The sequence below is a fragment of the Pteropus medius genome, unplaced genomic scaffold, assembly GCF_902729225.1.
Source record: "Pteropus medius unplaced genomic scaffold, Ma_sr-lr_union100, whole genome shotgun sequence".
NCBI classification, from domain to species: domain Eukaryota; kingdom Metazoa; phylum Chordata; class Mammalia; order Chiroptera; family Pteropodidae; genus Pteropus; species Pteropus medius.
Genome location: NW_024344240.1, coordinates 17,540,528 through 17,564,598, shown reverse-complemented (window position 1 = coordinate 17,564,598; position 24,071 = coordinate 17,540,528). Strand labels below are relative to the sequence as shown.

The 24,071-nt window shown below is 32.6% G+C and overlaps 1 protein-coding gene across 1 annotated transcript in view; it reads left to right on the top strand.

Annotated features, from left to right (window-relative positions):
- Nucleotides 1-20,147, top strand: part of EPYC (epiphycan) — a 35,363-nt gene extending 15,216 nt beyond the window's left edge. The window contains exons 3-7 of the mRNA XM_039869332.1: nt 6,783-6,951; nt 11,758-11,916; nt 12,769-12,971; nt 14,268-14,363; nt 19,516-20,147. Of these exons, the coding sequence (XP_039725266.1) occupies nt 6,783-6,951; nt 11,758-11,916; nt 12,769-12,971; nt 14,268-14,363; nt 19,516-19,686 (798 nt within the window). The 3' untranslated portion in view covers nt 19,687-20,147. The remainder of the gene's footprint in view (nt 1-6,782; nt 6,952-11,757; nt 11,917-12,768; nt 12,972-14,267; nt 14,364-19,515) is intronic.
- The last annotated feature ends 3,924 nt before the right edge of the window (nt 20,148-24,071 follow it).

Sequence of the window (24,071 nt, the reverse complement as noted above, 5' to 3'; positions counted from 1 at the left end):
CATATTTGTTATTTTGAAGTTTAATTGACTTCTGAGTGTTCCCACAGGGCTACATAGCCTTGGTACAGTCTTCGGCCTTCAGGTTCAGCAACTGAATGTTCAGCCTTCAGGTTCATACATAATCAGTCATGATCAGATCAGACTGTATAGGCTGACGAATGATGCCAGCAAAAATAATATGAGGGTTAAAATGTGAACAAGAAAGTTTATTTATGAGTTTATCATTTAAATAGTCATTTTCCAATGATGATGCTCACTTTTCCCATCCACAGACCCTCTTTCTCAGAATGAAGGTAACTAAGAAAATAGATTATTCAGCAGAATTTTATTTGGCTGACTATAGAATCAAAATTAAGAAAGTTGAGCAGGCCCGTAGCAGGATTGATCAAATTCAAATCTTAGCCTTAACTACTTAAAAGCTATGTGACCTCACACAGCAATTTATTTAGTCCCCCCACCACTCATTTTCCATTTACAAATCTATCAAATATGCATAATTTTTGCACCTTCTACATAGGTTGTTCTGAGAATGACTGAGAATCAATGGAAAGAGCATAACAGTTTTTCCCATATAGTTAGTATGCAGTCCATGCCAATTATTTTCATCTAAGTCATGAAAAGATCAAGTGAAATCTCTTTTCTCCATGTCAGATGATCCATTTCTCCATGATCGCTATAATGACCGTATTATTTACATTCTACAAATTCAGTATTACTCTCCGACAAACAATGTCGATCACAACAACAAACTCTTCTTCCGTAAACTCAATTGTCGTAGCCTGCCATGTTCTTCAGTTTACTTTTTACTTCTTATCTGTATTATCATCAACAATGAGTCAAGAGTCAAAAAGCTGCTCCCAAGGGCTTGGGAGAAATAAACTCTGCTCATTGTGCATTTTTAAGATCAATTTTGCATCAGAACAATCTAAAGTAGTTTTAATTTCTTAGGGTGAGAACCTCACTGTGATTCTATCCCTGATTCCATTTTATATATTACAATCTGCATTTTACATATTCTAATAAGAACAATTATATCTTTATTCTTCAATTAATTTGAATAAGCCAACTAAGATCTCAGTGTAAACAGGCTTTCAATTTCTCTTTCCTTGGGGATGTATTGTATTATCCTTATTTCCAAATTGCATATATAAGCAAAGATTAATAAAAAAATGTCCCACTTCTGCTTAAGTTCGTGTGTTAAGTCAAAATTGTAGGAAATGTAGCTGAGAGATAAAGAGGACAGGAAAAAAGATAAGGCAAACCTTGGTGTCAGGATAGTGAACTGATCTCTTAGAGTTAACTCTTACTCAATGGGGTCATTACATTCTATAAATATAAGAAGCCTCATTCATATAGAATATCAGATGAATAGTCCCTCTCAGAATTGTACAATGCTCTGACTTTGAGCATATAATTCCACCTTTTCCTCAAATTAGAAAATACCTACCAAAATCCTTGGATCACCAGTAGATTCAAAACCAGTAGCATCTAATAAAGTCAGAGCACACCTCCTTTAGTTTCCTTTTATAATATCTTTGCATCTAGAATGAAGGTCCATTTAGCAGATGTGAAGATGTCTGAGCCACAACTAATCTTTTTTTACACCTGCTCATGAATTTTAGTATGTGAAAATATTTTGTTACTCTGATACCCAAAATGACCTATAAATTTTCAAAATTAGCATTGTTTACCTGTATTTATTCAACAATACTTATCAGCCTACTAATTGTTAGACAAACTGGGGTAAGAGTTGTTAATATAATGGTGAAAAAAATGAGATGTATATTTGCCCTTATAGGTAAATATATATTAATCAAGTATTAACATATGCAATGTAAAAATCTGTATTAATCTTTTACTATATAACAAATAATCTCAAATTTGGGTGTCTTAAGACACCATCTACTTAGTTCACAATTCTGTAGTTCAGTGATTTGTGCTGTGCTATACTTCTGATTTGCGCTGGGCTCACTTATGTGTCTGCAACCAGCTGCTGCCGAGTTGGTTCAGACCTTGCTGGGTGGACTAGGTTAGACTCAGCGTATATGGCTTTCCCCTACTCCATATGCTCTCGCATCTTCTAACAGCTGGCCTCAACTTGTTTATATAATGACTGGACAGGGTTCCTAGAGAGCAAGTGAAAAACAGCAATGTTTCTGGAGAACCCTTAAAAGTGACACAATGTCAATACATTCTGCTCACTAATACGAATCAGAAAGTCGGTCTAATTTCAAAAGTCAAGAGATGAGAAATTAACCTCTACTTCTTGATTGTAGGAGTTGAAAATTATATTGCAAAGGGGCATGGATCTAAGGAAGGGATAATTGCAACAATTAAAAAAATTATCTACCACAAAGATAATAGTCGATGTGCCAACAAAAAGTACACAAGGCTCTGAAACCCAGCAGGCATGTTTGTCTACATCAGCTTGATCTTCAGGAAGTAAGACCTGAACTGAATATGAGGGTTAAATAAAAAGTTAATTACAAAGAAACTTGTGGAGATATTGACTAAGTCTATTACCTTGATTGTGGTTATCACAGATACTTGCATATGTTCAAGTTTATCATTTGTACACATTAAATTGTGAAGTTGTTTGTATATCAATTATACCTTCATTAAAGTTGTTAAAAAACAAAATGATATAAACATTTTTTAAAGGATGGGGACTGCGGGAGGAGCTTCAAGAAGAACGACTAGCACATGAAAATGTCCTATTCAAGAAGGGGCATGAAGAACTAAGGAACTAAAACTAAAGATGACCAGTGCAGCAAAAGAGCACAGTTGGTATGAGAAAGGGGACACTAGAAGGGCCAAACCATGAGGATCCTATAAGGAAACAAGTTTTGAATTTATTCTAAAAATAACAGCAAGCATTTCCATGGCATTTATTACATATGTGACATATTCCAGGTATTTTATGTGTTTTAATATATTCATCCTAACAAAGCTATATTATTTATATCAAGATTTTACAAATAGAGAAAGTGAGGTTCAGGGAGGTAAAGTAGCTTGTCCAAGACCTCACAGTTAGGTTAGAGTCGAATCATCTGGTCTGAATCCTTCCTCTTAATCATATGTAACAGTGCTTCTGCAAGGCCATTGTTCTTATGGTTGTTGAGAACAATTCAAAACTTTTAAGAGATTTTAAACAGGATTTTACATGACGAGTTTTGCCTTTTTAATAGTTTATTCCCACTGTAGGATAAATGTACACTAGAGTAGATCCCAACTTCTTGTAAGTAGATTATTGCTGTATTCCAGAGGATAGTAACTTTGATTATGGCAATGATAGTAGACAGAGAGAAAAAAATAATGGTATTGATAAATGTTTATAAAATAATATTGATAGGTAAAATGGACAGTTGATCATAACTTAAATGTAATGCTTGGCATAGACTTGGTTAATTAAATAATTATAAATTGTGGCAAACCTTCCATCATTTACAAATTCACTCATTCAGTGACCTTTTCATTCATTCGTAAAGGTAGAACTCAAACCTGAGTAACTTGAATTTTTTCACAGCATTCTTTCCATCAAAAATTTATTACATTTTCATTGAGATTTTCATTGGAAACTTAGCTAAAGATTAAGTGCTGAGATTTAAAAAATATCAAAATATAAAAAAAATAAAACACATTGTTTTATTAGTTCAAACACAATGCTTAACAGCAGCAAATGGTTTGCGACCTTCATAAACAGGAATGATTGGCATGTTTGATGAGAAGTCAATTAGATTATATTGAGTTGCTGGCTCTCTTACATGGAATCAAATCTGTACACAGCGTAGAGACTGAAGCAGGCCAGAGGACTCTTCTTGGCACCATTATCTCTCCAGGCTGCCATGGACCTCACTGAGAGGTGAGACCTCATTCTATCCAGGTCATTCTCTGTGGGCTAAGAATTTATCATCTCTGGTATAGATAGACTCTTTCATGTAAATAAAATGTACACTTAAGCACAATCTATCATGACATAAATTATCTACAGTTCTAAAACCAGGTGAACATAATAGAAACAGACAACTTATTCCAAACTAATCACCTCATACATGTACCCTATTGGTACTAGGTCAAAAAGGTAAGCAAGTACAGTAATGACTAAGCTCAAGGTCATATGTAGGCATGACCTTTTATATTGTGATTTTAAACTTTGGGAAACTATAATGAACAAAATAAAAAGTCAATTCAGTAGAAAGTAAGTAAGAGTTAAATAAAGAGGTAAAAAGAGAATGGAGAAAAAGTAAAAAAGATTAATATTTATATCAGAAACTCAGTTATATATTTGCATTTGAGTTTACCAATTGTAGTTTGAGAAAAAGAGCAGAAATGTTACCTGGCCATTAGTGTTTATTCCAAAATTTAGGTCTCTGAAGCATAAGCATGAAGGTCGGCTTCACAGAGAACCAGATGGTCATGTTTCCCTAGCCTCACTTCTTTGCATGTATTGCCTCACAACTTCATATCACAGTACAAAAACTACTAAGAGAGAGGAAAAGAAGCCTAAATCACTTTATTCAGTAGTGAGAATAAATGTGTTTGCAATGCAAAAGGCTCTCCAGGCGCAGTACTTTGAGGTTGCAGTTCTGCAATTTTACTGAACTGAAAAGACATTCTTTTTCTTTGTTCTTAAATGTTGTTTAACATTCTCATTTTAATAGCAAGTAAGCATGAACAAAACAGTTTCTGATAAACACAAAAGCTGTTTTGCCTCATTATGTTGGATGACAAGTGAGATCTTACAGCTTCACATCAGATCAGTGGAAAAACAATTATCTGTAAAAAATATGTGCAAACATTTTTCCTATAAAGCTAGATTCAAGGCAACGTGTCTGGAATGTGTTTCTCCCTTTAAACTGCCTCCATTCCATGAAACATCTGTCTCAATTTCCGCTCTTCCTGGAGCCTCCTTTTGGTCTCTCTGTAAATCCATTCCTTCTGAATCTGCCTCATTCTGCCCCTGCAGATGGAATCCATATGTCTGTTTAAGGAAGTGTGCACAATCTTCTCAAGTGGAGCTTTCTAGCCATAATATCTTCACGTATAGCGTCCTAATGCATCAAATACAGTATGATTTACTTTTGGTTTGATTTCATGCTTTAAATGCATTACAGTCAGCGTTAACTCATTCACTGATTTTTCTCAGCAAAATCTCTAAAATTAAGTATAAAATTGTGAATTAGATGTTTAGACAAGCAAAGTTTTTGTATTACATTCAATAAATACTTGTTGATCATCTATTATGCTACAGCCTTGAGGTACAAAGATATATGCCGTGATTGAGAGTGTACCATCTAATATGCTTGAAGAGGCAGAAAAAGGATAGAACCAATACAATACAATGTAGGAAGGGCTGAAAGGGAAAGACTACATAAGTACAGAAGGAGACATAACTCAGGAGTGAAAACTGACAAAAGGAAGTTTAGGGTTTGTTTGTTTTTAAGGTGAAGCAATGTATTTAAATGTATCAAAAGTGACATTAAATCATAAGTTTATCTTTAAAATGTTATTATTATCTAAAACATTTATCTAAAATAATCCAGGAAATATATAGCCTAATTATTACATATTTTACACATGAAAATAATAGTTTGCATTTCACTTTTACAGCAAATAAGTGAGAAAGTAATTTGTGGGTTTTTGTTTTTTTGTTTGCTTGCTTGTTTAATGAAAGCAAATAAAGAAGAAGGGTAGAAAAGATTAAGAGGTCATGTTAGGTTGGTACAGAGAGAATCTGGGATTTCTGGGGATGCTGTGAGGAAACTAGGCCCTAATCAGTGGGTCCCGAATATATGCTGCCAATCAATAGTCTTGAGCAGATTTCCTGCCCAAAGCCACAAGGTCATCAGAGATGTAAACATTTATCAAGTAATACAAAGGAAGAGACATTGGGACAAGAAAAGAGAGTTGAGAATAAAGGGTCATTTTAAATACAAACAGTGGTCTTAGAAACAATAACTCACTACTTAAAATATGCAAATAAGAAGAGAAATCAAGTATAATCTAAAATATAATCCCTGTAAAATTATTTGAGTATTTTTTCAATTTTGTATTCCTATTGTCAAAGCTCTCAAGTTCAATTTTAACATACCCAACTACTGGTAGTAATACTTGTTATTCAAAATAATATTGAAATTATATAAGAAATGGCATATTATAATTAAATTGTACAGTTTTCAAATCTCCATATATTTTAATTTAGTAGAAACAATGCCTTTCAGTAACATACAATTGGAGGAAGTATATGTTATTGTAAAAAAAAAAATAGAATATTTGAATTTAGGAAACCAAGTATTAAAAGGAGTGAAACATACACATCAATTACTTATTGGTTATTATCGTCAAAGGGAATAGAATTAGGGGAGCATGGTGAAGGAGACTTTTGGATTTTACTCTGTGTACTTCTGGGTTAATTTGTATCTTTCACAAAAATAATTCATTTGAATACAATGCTATGTATTTAGAAAACAATAAGTGAGTTTTTTTTAAAAAAAAAACCTATGGAATGAACAGATATACAAAGATGTTTAAAAGAGCAAGAAGACTAAAAGAAAAAAGAAGGCATTGGAAACTATTACTAAGATTTGAGAATCAAAACTAATTAAAAACAATAGCAGTAACTGGAACCACATGTGTTCTCCCAGGCAAGCAGGCCAGTCACACTGTTAAACTTCAGAACACGAGTGACCTCTTGTGGCAAAGATGGATACATTTTTAATGCATGTCACTACCACACAGGATGAAGGAGGAGGTCGCGGGATAAAATTCTGCTTCTTTTTCAGATTGAAATAGTGACAATGATGCCTTCAGGGAATAGAGAGCTCCTCACCCCACCCCCACAGCCAGGGGAGGCTGAAGAGGAGGAGGAGGAGTCCACCCCCAGGCTGATCGATGGCTCTTCACCACAGGAGCCTGAATTCACCGGAGTTCTGGGTCCTCACACTAATGAAGGTCAGGTCCATCAAAGCTGAATTGTAATTAAGTCCTCTTGGTCATCCCTCAAAACTGCCAAGCTGCAAGGCCACAGGAAACCCACATGACCCAAACAGAAAATTTTGCAATGGGCTAGGATTGAAGCAGGAGATACACATGTATTTTATGTCAAAATTCATAAAGTAGTTTTAATAATTCATCTCGGGCATGATGAAATTTTCAAAAACCAATGATTTGGTATGAAAATATTTGTCTGGCATTATTACTCAAAACCTTTGTGGTGAATGCATTTTTAGAACAAAGGATACACTATTAGCAAGACCAGAATCTATGTCAGAGATCAGGCCACAGCAATTCAAGGTGATAAGGTGATTGATGCTGGATAATGCTGGATAATGATGATGGTGGTGATGATGGTAATACGATTTTACATTGATTGGGCACATAATATCTGTGGCCAAAATGCTCGGTACTTCACATTATCTCATTTGACTATTACAACTTCCCTGTGAAGGAGTTAATCAGTATTAATCTTTTCACTATTACTGACTAGTTTGAAAGGGTAGGAAGCTGCCAGAGATCACGTGGCTGTTAGTTTCACCCACTGGGTTTGAAGTGAGTCTTCTGATTCTTGTCTGTATATGTATGGGAAAGTATGCTTCTTCCCATTCAGTTCTAGCAAACAGCAGAGAGGAAAAGAGGAAAGCGTTCCATTACATTGGACTCCACCCTGCATGGCCTAAAGGTGATCTAAACCAGAGCACTTTAGTTAATGAAAAGGAATTCCCGGTGCTAAACATAATTCTATGATTTACCTATATTTCTTGTTAAAGTTTATCAGTGTCAACCTTGGGGATATCCAACTGGACTCACTTAAATATTTTTACACACACACACACATAAACACACACACACGGAGAATGGCACATAGTGAAGGGATTTAGAAAAAATGAGTAGGATTCTCACTTCAAAGGTTTAGTTAGTGTCAAGTATCGCTGTACTCTAAATTTTGGATATACAAAACTTATCTTGAAATGACTATTGTTCTTACAGATATTTCTGTCTAGTACAGAGAGACAAACATGTAAAGTTAGAGGCTATTATGTGTTACAGGTAATATGAGAAAAGTCTGTACAGAACATACTGAGAGAATGAAAGAGAGAAGAGAGCATTCATATTCAGCTTTGCCACGTGATAGATATACAGTCTTGAGCAAGGCATTCAATATTTTTCTTGCCTTAGTGTCCTCTAAAAAATGGGATAATAAATAATAGAACTTACCTCATAGAGTTTTTGTAAGGATTAAATGAATGAATTTGGTGCCTGGCCCATAGTAAACATAATAAATGTTAGTTATTCTCATTATTCTATTTTTGATAGAAGTTTATCATTTTTGTCAATCTCAATAAACTTTTCAGGACACAAAACAGTATCATTAACTACAGACACTATATTGTACAGCAGATCTGTGGAACTTACTCATTTTGCATAACTGAAAATTTACACCTGTTGAACAATAGCTGTTGATTTCCCCTTCTCCCCAGTCCCTGGTCACCACTAATCTACTCTCTGATTCTATGAGTTTTTAACTGTTAATCGATAATTTACATAAAAAGTTGTTTTTTGTGAAATGTTGCCTATATGTCACAGCCATTAAAGTGTTTTCTGTACATTAACGCTTTGCAGAGTCATAAACAACAACACTATGAACTATGTATTTATTGTTATCTCTCCTTTATGAGCAGGAGAACTAAAATTCCAACACACTATAAAAGTTGTCCAAGATTATGGAGGTTGTATGTAATGGTGTGGGGTTGCAAACAGAGATCATTAAATCCTAAATCTTTAATGAACACATCATATTTTTTTCCACGTAGTTAACTTTCTATAAAGTAGTAGAATATTCTACAAACAGAACCAAGAAAATGAATATAATGACAAGAAAATGTAAATACCCAACAGAAAGCCTTCACAATAGATAAATTAAATATCTCTATACCATTATTTATTTTTAAGTTACTTCAGATCTTTCAAAAGTTGACTGATCTGGAATCATTACCTGAACTTGGGTCTTTCACCTGAGCCAGAAACAATAGAAAAATATAATGCCCAACCTTTTTTAAAACTAAAGTCAAAATTATGGCTCAATAATGCAAGTTTTGAAGCAATATTTAAAAATCCATTACTTTTCAAAAAAATATTGTCTCAAAGGTGATCTGAGTGTGAGTAAAAACAACTAAAATTTTAATTCACATTGTAATTTCTAGAGAAAAAATATCACCAGAAGTTCTAAACTAAAATTAAATTTAAATCTTATAAATTCATCAAAGTTAAATAGTTTGGAAATATTTAGAACATTAGAAATCAAAATATATTTTTTTCTATAATGCAAATTTCTAAAAATAATATCTTAAAGCCATATAAAGTAGGTTTGAATTATTAGTGGAAAAACTAGAATTAAATTATAACTGCTGTGAATGTATATAATTACCCTAAGCAATTGTTGCTAAATTAACAAAGCCAAGAATATGTAGAAGAATCAAATGCCTTACTTTTTAAAAAAATTATGATAAATGATAAATTTATAATGACTGGAGAAATTGGTAAATATTAAATATTTTACATCTTCCTCTTAAAAGTTTTTCTTTAGATTTCCATTCCTGAAATAGTTTTCATTTCTGAAGTTGTTACTGTAAATGATTTTCCCATTTAATGGTAGCAATAAGACTTTGGTAAGTACATTACTAGTTCCTGATCACAAACTGCAAATGGATCTTTCAACTAAGACAACCAAGTATCTTGGTTTGCCTGGAGTGAAGGATTTCCAAGACAAGGGACTTTCAGTGCCAAAACCAGAAAAGTCTCAGCTTAGTTAGGATGAAATGATTACTAAACAATCCCCAAAAGTTTTTCCATCACTTTCTTCTTCTATAATTCTCATAGCTTATTTCACATTCTCTATTCATCTCCTCTTTCACAATTCCATGTCTCCTCCTCCCTTTACTCTCCGTGCTCTTCAGAAAGCTTAGCCTCCTACTTTACAAAGAAAACACAAACAACCTTCTGGTCAGCAGCTCTTAGGTCTTTCTATTTTCAAACATAAAATTTACCTACACTTGTATCTATACACCTTATCTCTCTCTCCTCCTATTGCAACAGAGGAACCATTTGTCCTCCCACATTTGGGACGTGCATTCTTCCCACTGGGCTTTGAGTTTCACCTCTCACTGCCCTCTCAGGATACTTTTTATCTTCAGCTTCTCCTTCTTTGGATCCTTTTCTGCAAAACTCTCTCACTTTAGTCAATATCCTTCATTATATACACTACAAATAACATCTTCTTATAGTTACCGCTATCTCTCTTTCCTCCGTCACAGTCAAATATCTCAATAGCACTGTCTATGTTTGCTGTACCTATTTCTTCACCTACTTTCTCCTTAATTGACTATAATCTGGCTTCCAGCCTCATTACTCAAAACTCTTTCTGAAGTCTCTCATAACCACCACAATAACTAATTCAAGAGACACTTTTCAGTTCTTAACTTTAGATGACATCTTGACAGTCTTAGACTGTTTTCTATTTCCTTTTCTTTTAAAACCTTTCTTCACTTGGCCTCTATAATATTGCCCCATCCTACTTCCTTCTTCCTTTCTCATTGTTCCTTCTCTCTCTCCTTTAGAAGCTTACTGTCCTCTATATAACCACTAAACAGGGAATGAAGAAGGGGTGTGTGTGTGTGTGTGTGTGTGTGTGCGCGCGTGCGTGTGCATCTGTGTAATATATTGAGAAAAATAGATTAATATGTTGAGATATAATCCAGCCTAAAAAATATTTTTTGAGTCTGTTGCCTTTTCTATTACCATTACCTTAGCAATCATCATCTTTTATATAAACTCATCTTCACTCTGCCCACTCACCGGCCCTCCCTCAGCCTTCCACCATCAAGCAGATTAATATCTTAACATGCCCATCCTTAAGATAAGAAACAAAATCTATAACATAGCCTATAAGGCCATATGTGTTATGTCCTACACAGTCTGATATTCTCTGCATTCTAGCTTATAAACCATCTTTCAGTCCTTCCAAAGTAAAGGAATTTGGCACATGCTACTTCCTCTGCCTGAATATGCTTCCCTCCACCAGCATAGTCAACTCTTTCTCTTCTTGCAGATCTCAACTCGATTATCACCTCTTTGAAAAACCAAGACTCTTCAGATTGGGTCAAATTTCCCTATTTTATGCTTATATGATATTTCATGACATTTGCCATGGTCATTTTATTTACTTGTGTGATTAATAATCATCATACATAACAGATTATAAAATAGAACTCTTTCTCTTTATTCAGCTCGCATAGTGCCATTTACATGAAAAGGATTCAATAAATTCATATTGAGTTAATTAATATTAATAATTATTACCCCATATATTTCTTGAAGAGATTTTGTTTCAGTGGAATATTTAAATATTGAACCAAAAACATAATAAAAACATTATATGGGATGTTTTAAATTTATGAAAACCACAATCTTAATATTCACATTTGAAGATAGAATTTCTAATAAATGTAAAAGCGACAACTGTGAAATATTGACTCAGTAATTTAAAATAGAATTTTAAAACGTTACAAAAATATACTAATTATTGGAGCAGCTTTAATTGATATATTTGACTAATATTCCATTTACAGAAAACTATGTGAGAAAATATGAAATATACTAGGATGGTCTGTATGAGACTCTAATCTTGTTTAACAAACATTGACAATCACATAGAAATTGCTTTTCATTACTTACTTCTAATTATTTGCCTCTATCTTTTAGATTTTCCAACCTGCCTTCTGTGTACTTGTATAAGTACCACTGTATACTGCGATGACCATGAACTTGATGCTATTCCTCCACTGCCCAAGAACACTGCTTATTTCTATTCCCGGTTTAACAGAATTAAAAAGATCAACAAAAATGATCTTGCAGGCCTAAGTATGGATGACAGCACTAATGTTCTTCTCTTCTTTACAGACTTCTCTAAAATTGTTGCACCATAAATTGCTGTTACTGAAAATTATAGCTGAATAGAAAATATGGCTCATAAATCAATTATTTTTCTTATTTAACCATTTGAAGATTTGTTTTAATAATGATTAAAAAATAATGAATAATTAAAAGTCATTGTGAAACTATATAGTTGTTGATATTTTTAAATAAACTATTTTTAACTAAATAGAAATTATAAATAATTATATTTTATAGGCTAGAACTCATTACCATGTTATGATATTAGAGCAAAATGTCATGATCATATTTTTACTAGAATCTGGCTTGTTTACAGGGACTTCTATTAAAGCACAATACTTTATGGTTGATGAATGCAAGCCTGAATTCTGACTTTATAATTGTTGCTAACTTAGAATTTTTGTACTTGTCTTCATTAAGTGTTTTAATCACTAAAAATTTATTTTTAATGCCTGTGTATTTTAATAATAATGTACCTTTGACCACTAGAAAATGCAACAATCTGCCATCACTTAGGGAAACATTTTAAGTAATTGAATTCAAATAAAGTTCATTTAGAATATAGGGAAAAGTTTAGTTATTTTAAATATAATACTCCAGTTTCTTTGCTAAAATTACATAAAATGCATAAATGTAAATAGTATTTGGAGGAAACAATTAAATTTTTATAAAGTATTTAGAAATAATTATTACATTAACTGTTCATTGCTAATTTAATTAGTTTATATTTGCTCATATGTGGGAAATTTATATTCATATTTTTATGTGAACAAAAACCTTTCATGAATATTTAACTACTTCCTTCATTTTGTCTTCTAGATGATTTAAGAAGGATTGATCTGACATCAAATTTAATATCTGAGATTGATGAAGATGCATTCAGAAAGCTGCCTCAACTCCGAGAGCTTGTCCTGCGTGACAACAAAATAAGGCAACTCCCAGAGTTGCCGAGTACTTTGACATTCATTGATATTAGCAACAACAGACTTGGAAGGAAAGGAATAAAGCAAGAAGCATTTAAAGTGAGTTTTAAGGTTGAGTGTGAAAGACTTTCATCTTGGTCAATGACTAGCCTTTTTTATTCTAGAAAGAAATTCATTTCGATGAGACTTTTAACTACTAAAACAATCTTTACAATACTATTTATCACGCTTTGGGGAAATATATGTTCTGGTGTATTTTGAGGCTAGTCAAGCACCAAGAACAGAAAGCAAAGTTGGAATAAGAATTGGGTAGCTACATGCAGCACCAGTCTATAAATTGTACCTGGAAATGGCATAAGCCAGATAATTTGTATTTACCAAGAAATCTACTCAAGGAGAGTTTTTAATGTGATTAAAGGATAACTACCTGTACAGGGTATGATTGGTGCCTTGGGGATAGAAGGCTTCTAAATTACTTTATAAGGAAGATGGAATCAGTTAATCTTATGAATTTTGTTTTCTCAGTGAAGGAAGCAAGTTTGGGGTGACTTGCTTGAAATAATAGCATTGAGTCTGAAAACAGTAACCAACTGACTTTCTTACACATTCTTACTCTGTTCAAGCTGCTCCTCTAAGTATACGTTGAACAAATACATTAAAAATATTGTGACGGGACATCACATTACTTCCATGATGGCAACAGGAGGTCACGTAAACACATTAGCACTGGACAATGGTGAAAGTCCTGTCTCTCCACTAACTCTCCTGTGACAGGACTTTCTCCACTAACTCTCTGTTGAGCAAGAGAGTTAGGGTACCTCATTAGAGCCAGGCAAGAGTAGAAGTCTAGTCACTAGTCTCTTCACTCATCTTTTGTTGTTGTGGAGGGTGGTGAGTCACAATTTGTCCTGTGATATTTGGCTAGAGTGGATCTGTTCTTGTCTAATTTTTTTTCTGTCTTGCTAGGCTGTCCCATCCCTGGAATTCAAGCTAGAAAGAGCAGGCTTTTGTTGGGTAGGGAATCTCATTTCTCCATCTCTATAACATGAAAGAAATTCTTGCTATGCCTTGCCCAAATCCTCAAATCCTATTGCAGAACAGAGAACAGGAAATCACAGCCTTACTTAAAATGAGAAAGTTAAAGTGTACAAAACAAATTTCTTTCTAGAGATTGAGAAACATGTTTCATTTTCATCAAGAGATGCCTGCTTGCCCTCCATTTTTCCAAACACATTTGAATTGTCTGATAATTTAGAAAACTAATCTGCCTCAGCTTTACAAAACAAGATCTGGTCAGGCATGTGTTGTTTTACTATTAGTTGCATGGACAAGAAATGGAAAATACAGTGACACCACTAATTTCTACCTAAGTCCCTACATTTGGAATGCTTACAGGATATGTATGATCTTCATCATCTTTACCTCACTGATAACAACTTGGACCACATCCCTCTGCCACTCCCAGAAAACCTACGGGCCCTTCATCTCCAGGTAGGCTTCTACTACTAAGATATATCTAACATCTCCATGGAAAACAAAAGCAAACAGGAGGAAGTCAGGATATAAGAAGCTATTTATAATGACATGTAGACACACTGTGATTTTCTTTTATTTGTCTTTTTTCTCTTTCATTTTCACTGTCAGTCTGAGTACAAGGCATTTGTACATTCATGACCCTATGCTGATTTATTTCTGATAACCTTAGTTTTTATTTTCATTCTTTGCCAAAGCATAATGCATTTGGGGGCACCCAAACTTCCTTTGAAAAACAATTGAAAATATTGTCTGCTAAAGAAGTGTGTAAGGATTAGAAATAGAAGAGAAAAAGAGAAAAACAAAATCTAATTTGATTTCCAGCTTTCAGGAGGAAAATGTCAATTTTAGCTTTTTAATTTTAGCTTTAGATTCTGTGTATTGAATTAAATTCAACCCTAGGGCACTCCTATCTGCTGAGAGATGACAGATTTACCTCTCTCTGGATTAAGAAAATGTAGTTTTTCCCAAATCAACATATTTTAAATTTTACATGATTTTAAATCTTATTAAGCTATATTTTATCTTCGAAGTTATATGTGAAAACACATTTTCAAAAATGTTATGATCTAATATTTTCTAAATATATTTTATTTAAATATGTTAAAAATATGCTTAATGAAAACAAACACTTTTTTGTTAAAGAAAGATAAATTATTCTTATTTCATATGAGAGTAACTTTTGGTCTACAGTTGCAATCAACTTTCCATAATAATTTCATTTGTTCTAAGGAATAAATCTATAAAGTATAAATTCATTGTGTCCTCAAAGAAACAGTATCAGAGTGTAATATTAAAATCTTTTACAGAAAAAGTGTGAACTATCACAAGAAGTGATTTTGCTATGTGAGGGCAGGTTTTTGATTCTTACGTTTTTCTCTATGGATTCTATAAATATTGACCTCTATGTCTTTTCTCTTATTCCTATTAATATATACTCCTCCATACTTTTTTGGTGTCCTTTTATGTATATCTGTCTCTGAATCTTAGATATCTATCTCTTTTGAGAGTTTTTCTAGCTGTGTTTATTTCTTTAATATATATGTCTTTTATAGTCCTCATCCTGTTTTTGGGTAGCTCTTTTAGTCTCTCTTTTTATGTATACCAGGATTTTTTGCCTTGTCTGTGATTAGGAGAAGGATTTCTAAAGGAATGCTCAAGAAAAGTTTGGAATGTGTTTTTCAATTGTAAATTAAATTTTATTATTATTCTTGTCTGTGATAACATTGACTCTACAAAGTAACCAGTTCTCTGATGTTAAACACAATTCACTTGTATATACAGTATGAGATTAAAAATAATTGGTTTTATGTTCCCTATTTTATGGTTTAAAAAGGCATTAAATGCACCTTTTAAAAATATTTCTCTTTCACAACCACCTCACCAATAGCTAGCATAAAGCTGCTTCTCATTTACATTGTCTTTAATTTATATTTATTTTTAATGCTAAAATAAAAATCCCCTTTTGGTTCATTTGAAAAATGTTTGCCAACATATGGTATAGTAATCAAGAATGATGGCTTTTGCAAAAGCAGATTCCCTGGGCTGAAATTTTCCTTCCAACACTATTAGAAAAATTATCTGAACCTTCCTGCATTTCAGTTTTAATTTATAGGTAGTACAGTTAGTGGAACATGATAAGTCCTTAAATGTGAGGCATAGTTATTATTAAATAACATGTTTCTATTATCTATCAAAGAGAACCATGCAGCACCTAAGCACTAAATATGTATTATTTCTTATGAATACTTTGCACTGATAAGAGAGTCAATCAGTCCGGAACATATAAACAACTGTGCACCTAACAACAGAGCCTCAAAACTTATGAAGAATAAACTTTTAGAATTGAAGGCAGAAATAGACAATTCAACAATGATAGTTGGATACTGCAATACTTTACTTTTAGTAATAGATGGAACTAGCCATAAGATCAGCTGAGAAACAGAAGATTTGAACAACACATAAACCACCTAAGCCTAACAGTCATCCACAGAACATCCCACCCCAAAACAGCAAAATATGCCTACCTTTCAAGTGTATAAGGAATAGTTCCCAAGATAGACCACATACTAAGCCACAAAACAGGTCTCAAAAAATTGAAAATAATTAAAGTCATACAAAGTATTTTTATGATTATAATGAAATTAAAATAGAAGTCAACAACAAAGAAAAATTGAAAAAATTCACTAATATGTGGATATTTAACAAACCTTTTCTTAAGAAGTAATGGGTCAAAGAGGAAATCTAACCAATGAGTTTGGTAATGTGGCAGGTTACAAAATCGATACACAAATATTAATTGTATATGTATGCATTAGAAATGAAGGATCTAAAATGAAATTAACAAAACAATTCGATTTTTAATAATCACAAAAATAACAAATTACCAAAGAGTAATTTAAACAAAAGGAGTACATATTTGTTTACTGAAAGATATAACAGACCATTAAAAGACTTCCTCACAGCAAAGGAAACAATCAACCGAAAAGATAAACTACAGAATGGCAGAAAATATCTATCTGCAAACCATACATTTGATAAGGAGTTAACATTCAAAATATATACAGAACTCAAATACTCAATAGGAAAAAAAATAACCCAATTAAAATATTGCCTTAGGACCTGAATAAACATTTCTCGAAAGATGACATACAAATGACCAACAGGTGTATGTAAAGGTGCTCAACATCACTAATCATCAGGGAAATGCAAGCCAAAACCACAGTGAGATATCACCTCACACCTTTTAGAATGGCTATTATCAAAAAGACCAAAGATAATAATTGCTGGCAAGTGGAGAGAAGAGAACACTTGTACACTGTTGGCAGGAATGTAAAATGGTACAGTCATTATGAAAACAACATGGAGGTTCTTCAAAAAATTGAAAACAGAACTACCATATGGTCCAACAATCCCACTTCTGGGTATATATCTAGGGAAATGAAATCAGTATCTAAAAGAAGTGTCTGCACTCCCATGTTTAGAGCAGCATTATTCATAGTAGCCAAAATATGAAAACAACCCATGTCTGTTAATGAATACAGAAATTGTAGTATATATTTAAAATGGGATATAATAAAAATATAATTTAAAAAGCCTTAAAAATAATGACATCCTGCAATTGGGAATGACATGGATGAAACTGGAGAACATTATTCTAAGTGAAATAAGCTAGACAGAAAAGGCATATATTGTATGATCTCACTTATATGTGGAATCTAACAGGGTGGAACTCATAGAAGCAGAGAGTAGAATAATGGTTGCCAGAGCCTCTGGGGAGGGGGAGTGGAGGACATGGTGAGATGTTGGTCAAAGGATATAAAATTTGTTATTTAGGATGAATAAGTTCTGGAGATATAATGTACAACATGGCGACTATAGTTAATAATACTGTACTGTATAGTCGAAATTTGTTGAGAGTAGATCTCAAGTGTTCTCACCACACACATACACACACAAGGTAATTATATGAGGTGATTAAAATATTAATTTGCTTGATTGTGGTAGTCATTTCACAATGTATAAATATATAAAAACTTTATGCTATATGCCTTAAACATATACAATTTTATTTGTATTATTTGTCAATTATACCTCAATAAAGCTGAGAATAAGAGATCTAAATAAAGGAAAGATAGTCTCATATTCATGGTTTGGAAGACTTAATGTTAAAACAAAAATACTCCCCAAATGGATCTATAAATCTTATATATGTAGAAAGTCATAAGTAATCCACTAAACCATTTGAATTAATAAGTGGGTTCAGCAATGTAGCAGGTTACAAAATCAATATAAACATCAATTTTATATCTATACACTAGCAATAACTAAACCACAATGGGACATCACATCATATCCAGTTGTTTCACTAAAATAAGAGTTGTTATTTTATTATTGGTTAGGATGCAGAGAAAATTGGAATTCATATATTACTGATAGAAGTGTAAAACAGTGCAGCTACTTTGGAAAACAGTTTGACAGATCCTCAAAATGTTAAACATCGAATTACTATATGACTAGTAATTCAACTCCTAGGTATATACGCAAGAGAATTTATAACATGTCCACATAAAATTTGTACACAAATGTTCACTGAAGAGCCCCAAAGTGGAAACAATCCAAATTCCCATTAACTGATGACAGGATAAACAAAGAGATGGTATAGCCATACAATGAAATACTATTGGGCAATCAAAAAGAAAGAAAAGTACTGATACATGTGCTACAACATGTATAAACCTTGAAAATACAATTCATATTGGAAGAACCCAGTCACATAGAAGATATATAGTATGATTCCATTTGTGTGAAATATCCAGATTAGAAAAATCCATATACACAGAAAGTAATTTAGAAGTGGCCAGGTCCAGAGGTAGGGGGAAATAGAAAGTTATCTTTAATACTATGGAGTTTCTTTGGGAGGTGTTTAAAAGTGTCCTGAAATTAAATTGTGGAGATGCTTATACAAGTCTATAAATATATTAAAACCGCTGGAATGTACACTTAAATCAAGTGAATTTTATATTTGTAAAATATATTCAATAAAGCTGTTTTTAAAACATCTGGTACTACTCTCTGCCATCTTCCTGATATTTGCTCATTCTCTCCCTCAATTCACTTAAGCTACATTGACTTTTTTCCCTGTTATTGAACATTCCATGGAAATTACTCAGAATTTGAACTTGGTGTTCTCTCCACTTGGAATATTCTTACCTTTGCTCTTTCAACACTCATGTCTTCTTGTCATTCCATTCTGAGTTCCATTGCTATCCCTTAAGATAACTTTTTACAGTCATTGTCCTTTCTTCACAGTTCTCATCATTTTTGGAAATAATTAAGTTTTTGTAAATTTGTTTTTTCACTTCCTTATCTTATAGTCCCGTTACTAAAGTATATGTCTATAGTATATAGACATATACTCAAGTATATGTCTATTCTGTTCATTGATTTATACTCATCGCCTAGAAATTTCTTGATGTATAAAATCACATAAAATGCATTTTTGGATGAGGGAAGGAACAAAAGGATAAAAATGAGGGTGAAGCAAAATGGACCATGTTATTAATCAATACTAATTATATCTTGCCTTATTTATTTTCATCTTTTTTAGAACAACAACATTCTGGAGATGCATGAAGATACCTTCTGCAATGTTAAAAACGTGACTTACATTCGTAAGGCACTAGAAGATATTAGATTGGATGGAAACCCTATCAATCTCAGCAAAACTCCTCAAGCGTATATGTGCCTACCTCGTTTGCCTATTGGAAGTCTTATCTAAATAAGATAATAATTAGCATTGTGATAACCTAGTATAACAAAACAATTCTTACTGCTCTCTTCGCAAACAAAGCTCAGCATGATATTTTCACATTGTGTTTTGAAAGATGATATCATTACATAAAATATAACAAAGTTTTAAGATATTATGGCAGTTAAGTAATCTTAGAAAATACCAGATGAGTCAGGAACAAACCAAAAGATGTACAGAAAGAGCAAAACTAAATTATAGGAAATATTTTACAGATATCCTTATAAATCACATGTAATTTGAAGGTTTTAGAGATTCATATCCTATATAATTTCAAATTAAGCATATAAAAATGAAAAATGAACACTTTAAGTTTATTATCAAGTTTTAGATGTTTTTAATTAAACTTTTCTATTTCTTTTTTTTTCACTGAAGCATGTTTCTATTTTCAAATTAAAGAAATGAAGAAAATAATAAAAGCATTTGAAAATGGCAATGGTCTCGTGAGAAAATATTCATTATAATTACAACATGCAAATAATCATAACAATAATATACAGAGCTTCAATTTTTCAATAATAATATTTTATCATCTTAAAGATCTGTCAACTCATTTTATACTTTTGTTAAACGGACTAGTTAGTTGGTATATGTCTGTGCTTGTAAAAATTAAATACAAGAAGTGGAAAATATAGATGGTGATAATGATAACAACTCTAGGGAAAAAGTTCAGGAATGCTTTTTTAAAAAAGTTGATCTTTCTAAAATGTATGATCGTAATACAGGCATATGGTTAAAATTTGAAAAATAACAAAAGAATATATAATGAAAGGTGAGTTTCCTTCCAGCCATAAACTCAAAGTTCCACTCCCTAGAAAAACTAGGCAATGGTTCCTTGGAAGTTCTCATGGAAGTTTTCCATGAGAAACAAAACTTGCACCTAAATAATTTTCCCTTTTTGACACAAATATATATGCACATGTACTACGTGTATATACATATCACCATTATGTATCTATCCATGTAAACATGGATTTTTTAAATATAAAAACTTCTTAACCTTGTTTGTTTCACTTAAAAATTGTTTTTGGTGATTTTTCCATATCAGCACATACGGCTCAACTGATTCTGAAAATCACATATATCAGCCAATTACGTGGATGTACATTTTTTTTATATTTACACTAAAATTGCAAAGAATATTCTTGTGTGAATGTCAATATTTTTGGTACATATGAGAGTACATCTATGAATAAATTTATGGAAGTAGAATTATGGATAAAAGAGTATATTATTTTAAATTTTAATAAATGTTACTAAATTGTCCTTCAAAGATGTTATACTCACTTACACTTTTACCAACAGAGTGGGAGAGTGCATGATTTTCTACAGCCTCAACAAGATGGCTTAATATCAAACTTTTCCATCATTGTAAAATCTATTTCTGAATTGATATATTAAATAAAAAATGAGAAAATTATTTGGCATTACATCTCCTACATTTAAAAAACACAATATATATTTTTATTTCAACTATCCCTTTTAGGCAAATATATTTCTTCATCTAAATTATCTGAACTTTTCTCATTGCTCCATATCATTCATCATATGCCATTAGTTGTAGACAATATAGCTAAATCTAGAATTTCTGTAGTGCAACAGTTAAAGAGATCTGAACTACCTATGATACGATAAGGGAAATATCAGAAAGAGATTGTGATAAAGAGAAAGCTACACAGCAAAATTCTCGAATAAAATGTAATTCGTGTTATGAGAGGTGTCTCTGAGGTGTTATAACACATACAGATAGCATTTCTGCTTTAGGATTAATTCACAGTCCACTTCTATTGCAAAACAGTCTAAACCTCATGACTCTCTTTCCACCAAAATAAAACAAGTTTCTTGGTCTAAAATAAATAAATAAACAAACAAATAAATAGATAGATAAATAAATAAATGTTCACTTGATAGGGTCATGCCCACCTGGATAATATCCATATTTTAAGGTCAACTGATTTGGGACTTTAATTATAACTGCAAAAAAATTTAATACAAATATCTAGATTAGTGTTTGAATAACCAGAGCACAGAGATCTTGGAGAGCAATTTCTAAAGTTCTGCCTACAACTAACTCCAAATTTTAGTAGGATTAAGCAAATGGTAACATCCCATATACGATGATCTTCTTCCTCTACACTTAAATTTTCCTAGAAATAGATAGAAAATATTATTGGTGGCATTAATAATGATAACATATTAGTAATATTTAATAAAGCCATTTTACAATTATATTTCTAAAATAAAATAGTTATTTTCTGTGTGTACAAAGAAACAGACTGAGTGGCCTTAACTTTTCCAGTTCTGTATGCCAATGAGACAGACAAATAGATGATTTTTATTTTTGTTATAGTTTAAGTAAAAGAATTGCATCAATCTTCAGTAAAATTCAAAATTTTAGTAAAATTCTCATTGCTAAAACATTAGTAAGTTATTTTTAACACACAGATATATAGTTTTAGGCAAAACTATCTTCTAGTATTACTTTTATGTGCATTTGTGGCTTAGAGTTCAAATTTGAAGCATACTGTTGTTTTAAAGTTAGTCCATAAATATACATACATTGTTATAATAGCAACCAATTCTTAGACACAAACTATGTACCAGGCATCTACTAAGGGTTATTGACTCACAAGTATTAATTCACAACATCCTAGGAGATGGGGATAAGAATGACTATTTCAAGTCACAGATAGGAGAGAGAGCATGCGTAACTTTCCCTGGGTTAAGAGCTGACATCAAAGTCCGGTCTTATTCCACATCATTGTTTTGCCTCAAATACCACAGATATGGCTTTTCCCTGTTTGTAACAAATGGAAATGGTGTAGAGACCGGACAGAGAAGCTGTCATGGACTGAATGTCTTGTCTCTCCAAAGTTCATATATTGAATCCCTAACCCCCAATAAGATGATATTTGGAAATGGGCCTTTGGGAGTTTAATTAGGGTTAGATGAGGTGATAAGGATGGGGTTCTCATGATAGAATTAGTGACCTTATAAGAAGAAGAAGAAAAATAGATCTGTGTGTATGGGTGTGTGTGTATGTGTGTATGTGTGTGCATGAGTGCACACACATATGCACACACTAAAGAAAGGCCATTTGAGGACTTAATGAGAAGTCAGCCAACTACAAGCCAAGATCAGCTGAGACCTTGATCTTGAACTTCCAAACCTTCAGAACTGTGAGAAATAAAATTCCTATTGTTTAAGCCACTAGTCTACGGTATTTTGTTATGGCAGCTCCAACAAGCTAATATAGATGTCAAGCTTAGTATGTTACAGTGACTTCCAAATGGCCAAGGGCCTGTGAGTTGTGTTTGAGGAAACATTTCTGGGGTGGAGAGTAGTCCTCCAGATACCAGGCCTCTGGAAGATCAGCAAAAAGATAGAATGAGATGCTTAGGGCCATGAGGGTAAAAGGAGGATTCCAGCAGATGGGACTGACTTTCTCATTAAGCACAATAGGCATGGTGCCTGGGGCTCATGATAATTTTAGGGACCTATGCAAATGTTTTTATTTTTTCAATAAAAAGAGAACATGACAATAATAATAATAATAATAATAATAATAATAATAATAAACATGCAATAAAGAATCTTGCCTAGAATATATTAATCTTCATAGCAATAAGACATAAACTATATAAAATGGAGGAAAGGGCCCATGAAGCCATAATGTCCTGCCCACAGGAATATTATTGATGATCTCAGATCCCCCCCAACAAATAGCATAGAATACCTCTCTGTCCTCTCAGCCTTCTCAGGACACCATTAATATAAAATCATGGGTGAGGAGGCAGGAAATTATAGCAAAGTAATAATAATAATAATAATAATAATAATAACAAAAATACTGAGATAAAAAGGGCATTATTATGCAAACTTTATAGGCCCAGGTGACATTCTCACAGGCATTACCATTGCCTACTAACAAGGCTACTTTGCAGATGTGTAATTCACCAGGAACTCTAGAAGGACAAAGTGCTTACTATAACCCTGAAAATGTGATAACATTTTAATATTCCTTCTAAATATATCCTACTTAAATGACCATTACAAATGCCTCATATTCTTAACTGAAATCCCTAATTCTAAAACTGACCCCCGATTAAATGCCATATGTTTTTAATAACATAACTTTTCCCTCTATTCATATGCTAAAAGCATTTATTTTTCTCAAATATTACAGGTTATTTTCCATGGGGAAGTATTAATAAGCAAACATTTTCATTTAAAGTTCTTGAGTAATCATTACTGAGTACATGTTTTTTCAGATGACATGACTACAATATGTTGTGTTAATCCTATGAAAATTCTGAATTGTGATAGGATTAATATTTTCAAAGCATAATAACAAA